This window comes from Stegostoma tigrinum, chromosome 34 (assembly GCF_030684315.1).
Source record: "Stegostoma tigrinum isolate sSteTig4 chromosome 34, sSteTig4.hap1, whole genome shotgun sequence".
NCBI lineage: Eukaryota > Metazoa > Chordata > Chondrichthyes > Orectolobiformes > Stegostomatidae > Stegostoma > Stegostoma tigrinum.
Window position 1 is genome coordinate 20618000 of NC_081387.1, and position 12395 is coordinate 20630394.

Genomic DNA, 12395 nt, shown 5'->3' on the forward strand with positions numbered 1-12395 from the left:
TGATTGAGAACGCCCTTGACCGCGTCTCCCGCATTTCCCGCGACACATCCCTCACACCCCGCCCCCGCCACAACCGCCCCAAGAGGATCCCCCTCGTTCTCACACACCACCCTACCAACCTCCGGATACAACGCATTATCCTCCGACACTTCCGCCATTTACAATCCGACCCCACCACCCAAGACATTTTTCCATCCCCTCCCCTGTCTGCTTTCCGGAGAGACCACTCTCTCCGTGACTCCCTTGTTCGCTCCACACTGCCCTCCAACCCCACCACACCCGGCACCTTCCCCTGCAACCGCAGGAAATGCTACACTTGTCCCCACACCTCCTCCCTCACCCCCATCCCAGGCCCCAAGATGACATTCCACATTAAGCAGAGGTTCACCTGCACATCTGCCAATGTGGTATACTGCATCCACTGTACCCGGTGCGGCTTCCTCTACATTGGAGAAACCAAGCGGAGGCTTGGGGACCGCTTTGCAGAACACCTCCGCTCAGTTCGCAACAAACAACTGCACCTCCCAGTCGCAAACCATTTCTACTCCCCCTCCCATTCTCTTGATGACATGTCCATCATGGGCCTCCTGCACTGCCACAATGATGCCACCCGAAGGTTGCAGGAACAGCAACTCATATTCCGCCTGGGAACCCTGCAGCCATATGGTATCAATGTGGACTTCACCAGCTTCAAATCTCCCCCTTCCCCCACTGCATCCCTAAACCAGCCCAGTTCATCCCCTCCCCCCACTGCACCACACAACCAGCCCAGCTCTTCCCCCCCACCCACTGCATCCCAAAACCAGTCCAACTTGTCTCTGCCTCCCTAACCGGTTCTTCCTCTCACCCATCCCTTCCTCCCACCCCAAGCCGCACCCCCAGCTACCTACTAACCTCATCCCACCTCCTTGACCTGTCCGTCTTCCCTGGACTGACCTATCCCCTCCCTCCCTCCCCACCTACACCCTCTCCACCTATCTTCTTTACTCTCCATCTTCGGTCCGCCTCCCCCTCTCTCCCTATTTATTCCAGTTCCCTCCCCCCATCCCCCTCTCTGATGAAGGGTCTAGGCCCGAAACGTCAGCTTTTGCGCTCCTGAGATGCTGCTTGGCCTGCCGTGTTCATCCAGCCTCACATTTTATTATCTTGGAATCTCCAGCATCTGCAGTTCCCATTATTTCTGATCCTGTAATACTATTGGACGAGTCATCCAGAGGTTGAGGCTGATGCTCTGAGGACACAAATTCAAGTTTAAATTTAATTGCTAAAACTGTAACTGAAAGTTAGTTTCAAGGCAACTATTACAAAGACAGTTGTTGATTGTCATGAAAACTCGTCCAGCTCGCAAATGCCGACAAGGGGACAAAATCTTTACGTAGTCTGGTCCACACATGACTCCAGAGCCCAATACATAGCAACTCTTCACAGATCTCTGAAATAGTCTTAGCAGGCCACTCAGTTCAAGGTGCAATCAGGGATAGGCAACAATGTCAGTGATGCCTACACCTCATGAAAGAATAAAAAGAAAAGGGAAATGATGCTCAGTCAGTTGCTAATTTTAGAAGTGACCTTGATAGATTTCTCTTCATTGAATGGTAATAGTGATATGGGGCACAGACAAGCTGTGGGGTGAAATACTTCCCTGCTGTTTCTTTGTGGAATAAAGATTTTGGAAAGGAAAACTCTGCGGGGTCGAGAGGAACAAGCAAGAAAATGGGAGTAACTAGGGCAGCTTATCCAGGGGCTGTCAATGTAGCTGCTAGCTCTGACCACCAGCTGGCTCTGTGCAGTGAGTCTTCAGAATCTTCCTCCAATTCTGTCTGCCTCCTCTCCCTGTCACACACTCACACTTCTTCTCAAGCACTGTCTCGCTCTCTCATGCACACACTGTACCTCACCTGCTCTTCTCGTTGAACATTCAAGGCATTTCATTAAGCCCAAGGAGGATAACAGAACTATTCACCAAATGTTTGGTACAAGTGTGTCTAAAGAACATGTCAGAGGAGGAGTAACCAAGAGAAAGAGTGATTTGAAGAAAAGCTGAAGGCAGGGCTGACAACTGCAAAGCTACTATAAGTGGGGATGTTTTGCAGAATTGCAGGAGTGTGGACACTGTGGCAGTGTTGGAGTAAGTGGAGATAGGGATGGGTTGAAACTTTGGAGGGATTGGAACATGAATGTGTGCAGTGATCGGGGAGCAATGTCAGTCAGCGAGTACCAAGAGAATTGCTGCTTAGGACTCGAAGTGAGATGGGTTGCAGAGTTCCAGATGAACTAAAGTTTCTGGAGGCTGGGTGGGGGTAGGAGGTGCAAAGAGGACTGGGCTTTTTATTTTGGGGCTCGATATTAAGATTTTCTCTTCCTAAGGTGCAAATACCTGGAGATGTGTGATGTTTCTGTCAATATTCATCGTGGACGTCTCACAGTTCTCAGAGATGTACTTGTAATCCTCTGGAGAGGTTTCAGAATCCACTGCATTCACACATGGTATCGGGACGTTTTCGTAACCTCTGGCAATGTCCCTGAGAAAGAGAGTGATACAGATACAGTAAGCTCTAGCTCCAATTTTACATGAACAGAGACTCACATAAGCTGTGTATGCGTGTGTGTGTGTATATGACAGAAAATTGCTGTATGCAAATTGACTGTTCTGTTAATGACAATGCAACATCACTCACTACAAACAAGAAAAGCATTTCATTAGCTTTAAAGTGGTTTGGGAATGTCCTAAAGTCAGGAAAAGTGCTGTAAAAATGTATTAAAAACTGCAATCCAGATATGGGATAATGGAAACTGTTGAGTGAACAGAGAGGGAAGATAGGGGGAGGGGAGAGAGGAAAAGGGAAGGGTAGGCAAAAAGGAGAGGGGAGCCTTGGGGGCTGGGGTTAGGTGGAGGAGAGAAACAGGGCGTTGGAGACCACTTGGGAAGGAGGGAATGGGAGATGGGAGGGGAAGGAAAAAGAGACAGACAGAGCGCGAGACAGCGCGAGAGAGCACGAAGGGTAGACACAGGATGGGAGTAGCAGGAAAGAGAGAGAGGGGCAGGGAAAGCAGGGCGCCCCTAATCAGTGTGCAATTTTAGGGACAGTTTCTGCAACCTCTCTTCATCATCTAACTCTTGGTGCTCTGGTAAATCTCTGTGGCACATTTTCTAAGGTCAACATGTCCTTTCTGTAGGTGTGCTGCCAAGAACTGGGTACAGTGCTCTGAATGTAATCTGAATAGTGCTTTGTTTAGCTGTTGTAACAACAGTACCTTTTTACAATTTGTTTCTTTAGCTAATAAAACTGAAGCGCCATGAGGCTAATTATTTTATACTAGACCACTACATCTTAGGTGATGTCTCTACACAAACCTCTGAATCTCAATTTCTCTATTGAGTATGTCCCCATTCAAATAAAGCTCTGATCTACTGTTTTTAACTTCTGTCCAAAAATAAATGAGCTCACATCTGTATGGGCTAAAACCCATCTGTCACTCACTTGTTCCACATCTTGTTGTGATTTTAAGCAGCTGAACATGCTAGTAACCTTTTTATCCAAAACGAAGGATGATCAACCAGAGGCGGGGGCAGAGGAGACAAGTTTATGGCATTTCCACTCTGTCTCCCACAGTCACGGGACAGTTGGCAGAACTGCACAAAGCAGTTTAACAGGCAGCTTTTGCAAGGCCAAACGACAATACTAAGAGTATCGGCTGCAGTTCAACCCTAGCACTCTTCACTGGCTAGGCAGAAGACTGTGGTAACAAACCTCATTCGAGATTGCAACACAAATTGGCCCCAGTGCAGAGCAGAGGGAATGCAGTATTGATGGAGGGGCTGTCAAACCCAGGGAATGCCTCCCCACTCAAGTGACAGTGATCCAAGATGGCAGTGGAGTAGGATGCTTCAGCAGGAGCTTGTCTGTTCTGCCCATTTCTACTTTTTTCCCTTTTTTCCTTCTCGGTGACATCCTAAACTCCCAACGCCAGTTCGGACCTGGCGAGGTGCCCTCTGAGCCTGGCATAGCGGTCTCATGGCCTAGTATGATGGTCTCCTGGTCAAGCTTGGACTTCCAGCCTCGACGTGATTCCAAAGGAGTCTCCCAGCTCTTGAGGTGAAGCCCAACACAGTGTGCAGTCAAGGCCCAGCGTGGACTGGAGGTTAGAAGCCATCATAGACTGGGCTGGAAGGACTGTTTTTCTGAGCATTGTATTTCCGTATTTTCTAACTTATTTCTACAATCTGCACGACCGGACTTTTTACTTCTTTATTTTTCTAATTTTTATTTTTCAAATTGTGCTAAAGAACCTGTACCTACTTACCTTGTACCTAAGGTAAGTGGCAACTTGCAAACTTTTCACTGTACTCATTTGAGTACGTGTGGCAATGAAGCTCATTCAATGCAATGCAATTTGAAAGGTATCCCAATGACATCATTTGGAAAAAGAATAGTGGAGTCAACTCCCGCGATGTCACGGACAGATATTTATATCACGGCACCAATGTCTAATAAGGACTATCTGGTCATTATAATTATGTTGCTGCTTCAGGAGCTGAGTATGTAAATAACTGGAGGACGGTACCACATGACCAACAGTCCTGAGGAAACCAGGCAACTGCATCTTACAGAAACAGTACATTAAATAACTTGGTCTGTAACTGCAAGTCGTTAAACAAACCTCAGATTCTCAAATAAACTGAACCCTCGTCACTTACAAGTGCAGTTCCGGTGAACTAACTTTGCCCTCTTGTGGTGCAGTAGTGCGTCCCTACCTCTAGACTAGGAGGTCTGGGTTCAAGTCTCACCTTCTCCAGAGGTGTGTAACAACATCTCTGAAGAGTTTCATTAGAAGAATAGGTTAAATACAAAAAAAAAGAACAATCACTGCTGTTCACAAAAACTCCCTGAGCACAAACTGGATGCCACGTTTCCTATACTACAGGTTGGGAATCCCTTATTCGAAAATCTCACGATCAGCTGATTTTTGGATGAAAGCTACTTTCAGTTTTTGACCATTATAGGTCCATTCGGGTCCACTTTCAGAAGATCTTTGGTTTTTAGATTTTTTTCTAATTTCAGGAATGCAGATAAAAGACATTCAACCTATGTGACATTTCAAAACATACTTTGTTGGCTGCAACGTGCATTCACACTGTGCGAGAGATTTTTCTTTTCTTAACTTGCAAAAATTTGAATGGGAGGATCTTCAGACGAATGGGGTGAACTCAATGAGCCAAACAGCCTGCTTCCACATTGTTGGGATTCTAAGATTCCAACAGACAACACCATCAAACAAAAGAGCTTTCTCAATAACTTCACTCAAGTTTTCAAGCTTTCATAAGCTTCTGCAACAGTTCCCAAGCAGAAATCTCACTCAGTGTTGTTGCGATCTGGAATGGCAGACTGGTGGAGTGGATTCCATATCAGGTTTCAAAAGAGAACTGGATATATATTTGAAAGGATGAAGTCAGAAGGACTTTGAAGATAGGGCTGGAGATTGGGACTAGCTGTTTGGCTCTCTCCGCTGTTGGTACAGACATGATGGGTTGAATCTGTAAAATTCTATGACTCTATTACATCAGGTCATTTGGCCCCAAATAATTACTGAACATTTAAAATTCATTGTTGGGATATGGTAATGTCCCTGGCAAGGTGTTGCCCATATTCAACTGCCTTCAAGAAGCTGGTGGTGAGCTGCCTCTTGAACTTCTGTGGTCGATCTGGTGTCTAAGTGCACCCACAGCACTGTTATGCAGAGAGCTCCAAAGCTTTGACCTAGAAACACTGAAGTTAGTGGCAACGTAGTTTCGAGTCAGGGCGATGTATGGCTTGGAGCAAATCTTACAAGTTTTCCCTTTTGTCTACTGCTCTTGTCCTTCCTGTTAAGAGAGATAGTCACTGTCAGCAGTGTGTATCTATAGGGTAAGGTGTTAATGCTGAGGTGGTAAATGCAGTGCCAATCAAATGGGTTGCTTTGTTCAGGAAGCTTCACACTATCCAGAAGAGTTGCTAGTGTTGCACTCAGCCCAGATAAGTGGAGAGTCTATCAAGCCTGCATTTTTAGTGCACTTCTCAACAGTGCCATGATATGGACAATGTATTGAAGGTAGGCGAAAAGTTTTGACAATTTCCACCTCCGTTGCCTCAGATGTATCCTCAGAATAAGGTCAGCAACTCCAGAAATTCTGGAGTGTAAACTCATTACTGAACCAAATGCCCTGGCTTAGCTACATTCAACAGATGGATGATGGGCACCTACCCAAAGAACCCTGCGTATGGTGAATCAATCACTGTGTCATACCCTCCAAAGCTCCCATGCCATTAATTACCAGTACACCTACAAGCAAGATACAAAGATGGTAACGACAATGACATATTGTCACTGATGGCTGCGACCTGTGGAGTTCGACTGTTTGGAACAGAGGAGCAGAAATTAAAAGCTCAGCTGGCTGAGAAGAGGGCCCAGAGAAGACAAAGGCCAGAGTGCACCTTCTCAATGCACCGTCTACCTCTGCAGCACACACCACAGGCAGCCACCTCCATGGCAGAGTTGGGTTTCTGAACCTCACAAGATGATGCTCAATGAAAGGTTTACCTCCAGTCAAAAATTATCCTCTCTGGAAGGGTGCCATCAACAGTCACACAGGCAAGTGGAGTCATCCCATCACATTCTTGGCTTCTGCCTGGCAGACAATGGGCAGACTTTGTAGTGTCGAGTGGCGAGTTATGTGCCACAGAATTCCTAGCTTCTGACCTGCCCTTGTAGCTACACTGTTTAAATGGCTGGTCAAATTCAGTTTCTGATCAGTGGTAACCCTCAGGATGTTGACAGTGGGGGAATTCAGTGGTGGTGACGCCGTTGAATATCAGGTGCAATCATTAGATTCTCTCTAATCAGTGTTGGCCATTGTGTGGCGCAATTATTACCTGCAACTTGACATATTGACACAGACTGTTTCAGTACCGGAAGAGTCACGAATGGTGCTGAACATTGTGCAATCATTGAATATCCCCATTTCTAACCAGGTGACGGAAGAGAATTGGTAAATGAAACAGCTGGAGAATATTGGATCTAAGACAATTCAACCCTGAGGAATTCCTGCTAAGATGCCCTCAGACTGACATAACTGACCTCCAACAACCGCAACCAGCTTTCTTTGAACTAGATTTACTCCAACCCGATTCCTGTCATCTTCCATTTTGCTGCATGCAGCAGTCTGTCAAATGCTGATGTCAATGGCAGCCACTTTCACATCACTTCTATGATTTGGCTCTTCTGTCCACTGTTAGACCAGATTGTAAGGAGGTCTGAAGCTGTGTGATCATAGTAGAACCCAAATTGAGCATCAGGGAGCAAGTTATTAAGCCAGAAATTAATAGATTTTTGTATATTAATGGAATGACAGGAAATGTGCAATAGTGTCATAAGAATGGAGGTAGTTAAGCAGGCTTGAACAACTGAACGGACGACTAAATGTTGATTGCACCATTCATCACTTTCCTGATAATTGGGAGCAGACTGATACGATGGCAAATGACCAGGTTGAATTATCCTGCCTTTTTGTACACAGAGCACGAGTGGCCAACATTTTTCACATTGTTGGATAAATGCCAGTGTTACAGCTGTACTGGAATAGCTTGATCAGGATAGAGCTATTTCAGTACACATGCCTTCAATACTACTGTTGGAAATGATGTCAGGGTCCACAGTCTAACAGCCAGTACCTTCACATATTTCTTGATAGCAAATATTGTGAATTGAGCTGGCCGAAAACTCGTATCTGTGATATTGGCAACCTGAAGAGGTGGTTGAGATGGATCACCCTCTCATTGGCATTTCTGGCTGAAAAAAGAGGAGTCTTTCATCCAAATTATTGATGTGAATTATAATTAACCGTGGTCCTACTCCTTTTACCATGGACCACAGGTTTCTACTTTTCTTCAACTGATGTAACTAAAGCATGCTTTAACCCTACTCATCACTTGCTAAATTCTCAAATCCCAATTTGCTATTTGTTTCCAGAGCTCCCAATTTTTAAAAATGATGCTACTTTGTAGCAGTTCAGAGAAAGGTCATTATAAATCTACTCCAAAGGGATAGGTTGTGTTCCTTACCTTTATCCAAGCTCCAGAGCTTTAGCACAGAAACTAGCTCACCTACTGACAATCTTTTCCGTGCGAACTGCTCGATTCAAGATGCCTTGTTTCAGCCTCTTGTTGAGTTGCAAGGCGAACCAGACCTGAGAATTCATGATGCAGCAATCCAAAGGGCTATCTCCCTCACGATTCTTCATTTCAATGTCCGCTCCACGGGACAGGAACAGTCTGCAAGATGAGAAGTCAGTAAGGGACTGTCTCTCGTTCTTTCCTTGCTCAATGCTTCCCTGTCTCAAACTAACATACAAACCAGGAATAGAAGTTCACCATTCAGTCCCTCCAGACTGCTCCGCCATTCAACGAGATCATGGCTGATCTGTCTGTGTTTTGACTACCATGTTCCCATCCAATCCTTGATTCCCCTGCCTGGTAAGAATATGTCCACCTCTGCATTAAAAATATCCATTGGCCTTCTGAATTAGCGTGTTGCACAATCCTCAAAGAAATACTCTCCTCACCTTATCCTAAAAGCGAAATGTCAAATTTTTAAACAGAGCCTCCTAGTCCTGGGTTCATCCGGGAGGCAATACATCCTTTCCACAGCCAGCTTATTCAGATAGAATCATGGAATTCCTACAGTTGGAAGCAGGCCATTCAGCCTATCAAGTTCAAACCAACCCTTCAAGGAACATCTCATCCAGACCCACCCCGCTACCATATTCCACTAACCCTGAATTTCTGATGCTAATCCACCTAGCCTGCACTTTTTTTGGACTATGGGAGGAAACCCACGCCGACATGGGGAGAATGTGGAAACTCCACATAGTCCTAGGGTGGAACTGAACTTGGCTCCCCAGCACTGAGAGTCAGAAGTGCAAACCACTGGGCCACCATGCAGCTCTGGAGATGATTCAGGATCTTACGTATTCTAATCAAGTCACCCTCACTCTTCTAAACTCCACTAGAAACAAGCCTAGCCTGTCTATGCTATTATTATAAGACAACCATTGCATTCCAGTTATCAATCCAGTAAAAGTCCTCCGAGGCACCTCTAATGCATTTAGATCGTTCCTTAAAATAACGAGACTAAAGATTCACACAGTATTCAAGATATAGTCTCAACAATGTCCTCTATAACTGAAGCATAACATTCTTTCTTTATGTATGATGATTCTTGTAATAAGAAAGCTAATAGGATATTATTCGAGTAAGGAGATGCCTATTTAAGGCAGAGATGAGGAGATTTTTTTCTCTCAGCGGGTTGTGAAGCTGTGGAATTCTTTACTGCAAAGGACTGTGGAGGCTGGGTCATTTATTGTATTCAACGCTGAGATTAACACAATCAAGGGTAATACAGAAAAGGCAGAGTCAAGGATTATTAGATCAGCTACAATCTCACCGACTGGTTCACTGTACTCGTTGGGCTGAATGGCCAACTTCTGCTCCTATGTTTTATGGGCTACAGTCTTGATTACCTGAGCTGTAGCTGAATACTAAAAACTTTTAAGGCACACACACACACACACACACACACACACACACCCCTCCACCACACCACACACACACACCCACACCTCCACCACACCACACACACACACACACACACCTCCACCACACACACACACACACCTCCACCACACACACACACAATCACACACACCAGAACACATAAAAGTCCCAAAGGGCAAAGAGGTTTAAGTTAATCATAAAAACGTAAAAAGAGTCCCCCTTCCCCCCCAAGCCTGTCCAGCATTCACATATATTTATGTCAATGCCCTAGGGAAACGGGTTCAAATATGTGTGTGTGCATGTCCACAAATTCTAGGATGCAGTCCCGAATCTAGACAGACACCAGATCCAAATTTACAACAGATGAATTGTAATGACCTCTAGTGGTGTACTTCAGAATTGCAGAAGTGCACGTCATGACCCAAAGTAACCTAAATCCGAGTCTGACCTCTCTCTCGTCTCTTTGGGATGCCAAGAACAACTCACAAAGGAAAAACCCTTCTGAGAACTAAGCAGATTATAAATTACATCTTAGGCTGCATACTGTCACCCTATCCACATCTACAACATTCACTCCTTTGACCATTGACACACAGCGGCTGCACCGTGTGCCATCTACAAGATGTACTGTCCCAATCACCAAGGTACCTTAAGACAGCACCTTCCAAACTCTCAAACTTTACCACTTAGAAAAGCAAGGGAAGAAAACTCCTGATATAAGCATGAGCTGCAAGTTGCCCTCCAGCCTACGTAGTATCCTGGCATGGAAATACACCACTGTAATTCACTGTCACTGGGTCAGAGTCCTGGAATGCACCAAACACTGTGTACCCATCACCATGGTTTGCTGCAGCTCAGGAAGAAACTTTGTCCACCACCTTCTCAGAGGCAAAAAGAGATGGGCATCAGCTTTCCAATGATGCCTGAATATTATTTCCGGTGAACTACTTTAAAAAACTAGGACAGACAGTCTGGGAGGAGAGGAAATGGTCAGCTTGCAGTGGAAATAGTGATCCTGTCAGTACAGCAAGATGGTTCATGTGCAAAAAATGAACGACAAAATTATAGGACAAATGCCATCCCAAAAGGACCAATATTGGACAAAGGCCTCAAATGTTAGAAAGTCCTGCAGCATCTTCAAAGAGGAAAGTACAGAGGTGGAGAGGTTTAGAGAGGGAATTCCAGATGACTGAACGTGCCATCACTAACTGGGGCATGACTAACATTGAGGATGCACAACAGTCTCGAACCAGTAAAGTAACAGATACTTTGGAGGGTGATAGGGACTGTGGAGATAGTGAAGGGCAAAGCTATGTATGGAACTTAACGCGATGATGTTCATTTTAAAATGGAGACAGTGCTGAAAGAAAGAGACAACATACATCAGTAAGTACAGGCAGTGACAGGGAACTTGTTGAGAGTTAAGAGTCGGACTGACAGGCTTCAGGATCAATTAAAACGCGATGAAAGCAAAGATAAATAAGTCAAGTCAAGAATGGCTGGGAGACATCCAGTTTAGGGAGCAGCAACCCAATACAGCCACTGACAATCACATCACAAGAGCAGACATACCATTCAAAGCAGGTAATACTTACATGACACAGTCATAGAAGTTCTCCCGAGCTGCAATGTGTAGCGGGGTGTCTCCATGCACGTTTACTGCGTGTAGATCACACCTGGCGTTCAGAAGCACCTCAGCAATATCAGAGGAGCCAGCAAAGGCTGCCCAGTGTAAACAGATATTCTCCTCCTAACCATGAAGGAGACAACACAGTTATACATGGGTCAGACTTGAGCACAGATCAGATATGAGAAAACAATCACATGACAGTGAGGGGGTTTAGTTATAGATTATGTAGAAACCTCATCTATGACACAGGTCATTGGGCCCAGCAGTTTACAACACCCACTGCAAAGGTTGACTGGCAAAGACTCAGGATTTTTAAAAACCTGAATACAGATGGAGATAGTTTTGTATAATGTACTTTAATTATTGCTGGGAAGACAGACAGGTTGCCAAAGTTTTTCATTTTGCACTCATTGGGTCAAATGCAGGACTTCCAAATTTCAAACAATCACAATTTACATACTACAGGAAAAGGCCGTCAATTATTTGGCAAGTCAACTCTGATTGCAAGGTGTTGGTATTATCACAGAAAAAGCTTTCGGGAACTATATGTACACCAAGTTCCTGGGTAATTCGAAAGACCCAAAAGCTTTAACAAATTCCTTTTATCTTGCAGAAATGGGTCTTTGGATGTGAATTTAAGGCACTTCTAGCAATTGTAAGTGGACTCGTTATCTTTGTGTAAATGAGCACGACAGGCTAGTTTTGTGTGAATTAGATTGACTGCTTATCTTAAATTGGCTGTTAAGATGCTAAAAGCACACTCAGGGTTGTTTAGCAACTGCTAACCAATTTCAGAATCACGTCTAACAGTAGATGTTTTCGTTTGGGTTTTGCAATACAGGCTGGTTGAGTATGGTCTGTATCCTAACAGTTACAATCAACCAATTGCTGAGGCAGGCTGCATACACACTTTGATGTCTAATGGAAAGGTAACAAGCAGACACATCTTCAGTGTCTTCACCCAAGTTTCTATATTAAACCTCACAGTAGACCACACACGTGAGACCTAACATATCTTTAGGTTGTCACCGAGTTTTGGGGAGAATTGTTGACCTGTCTATACTGCTGACATTGCACACCAGAGATTCAAGGACATCCACGACAGGGTGGAAGGTTATATATTTGCTTTGAAATGGGTTTACATTTCTTTATCTGAAGAGGAAATGTCACCCCAC

The 12395-nt window shown here is 44.8% G+C and overlaps 1 protein-coding gene across 2 annotated transcripts in view; it reads right to left on the reverse strand.

Annotated features, from left to right (window-relative positions):
- Positions 1–12395, reverse strand: part of ehmt2 (euchromatic histone-lysine N-methyltransferase 2) — an 88906-nt gene that overhangs the window by 15903 nt on the left and 60608 nt on the right. For both annotated transcript variants that reach the window (XM_048520146.2, XM_048520145.2), the window contains exons 25-27: positions 11186–11340; positions 8142–8309; positions 2378–2522 (exon numbers count right to left, since the gene is read on the reverse strand). In XM_048520146.2, the coding sequence (XP_048376103.1) occupies positions 2378–2522; positions 8142–8309; positions 11186–11340 (468 nt within the window). The remainder of the gene's footprint in view (positions 1–2377; positions 2523–8141; positions 8310–11185; positions 11341–12395) is intronic.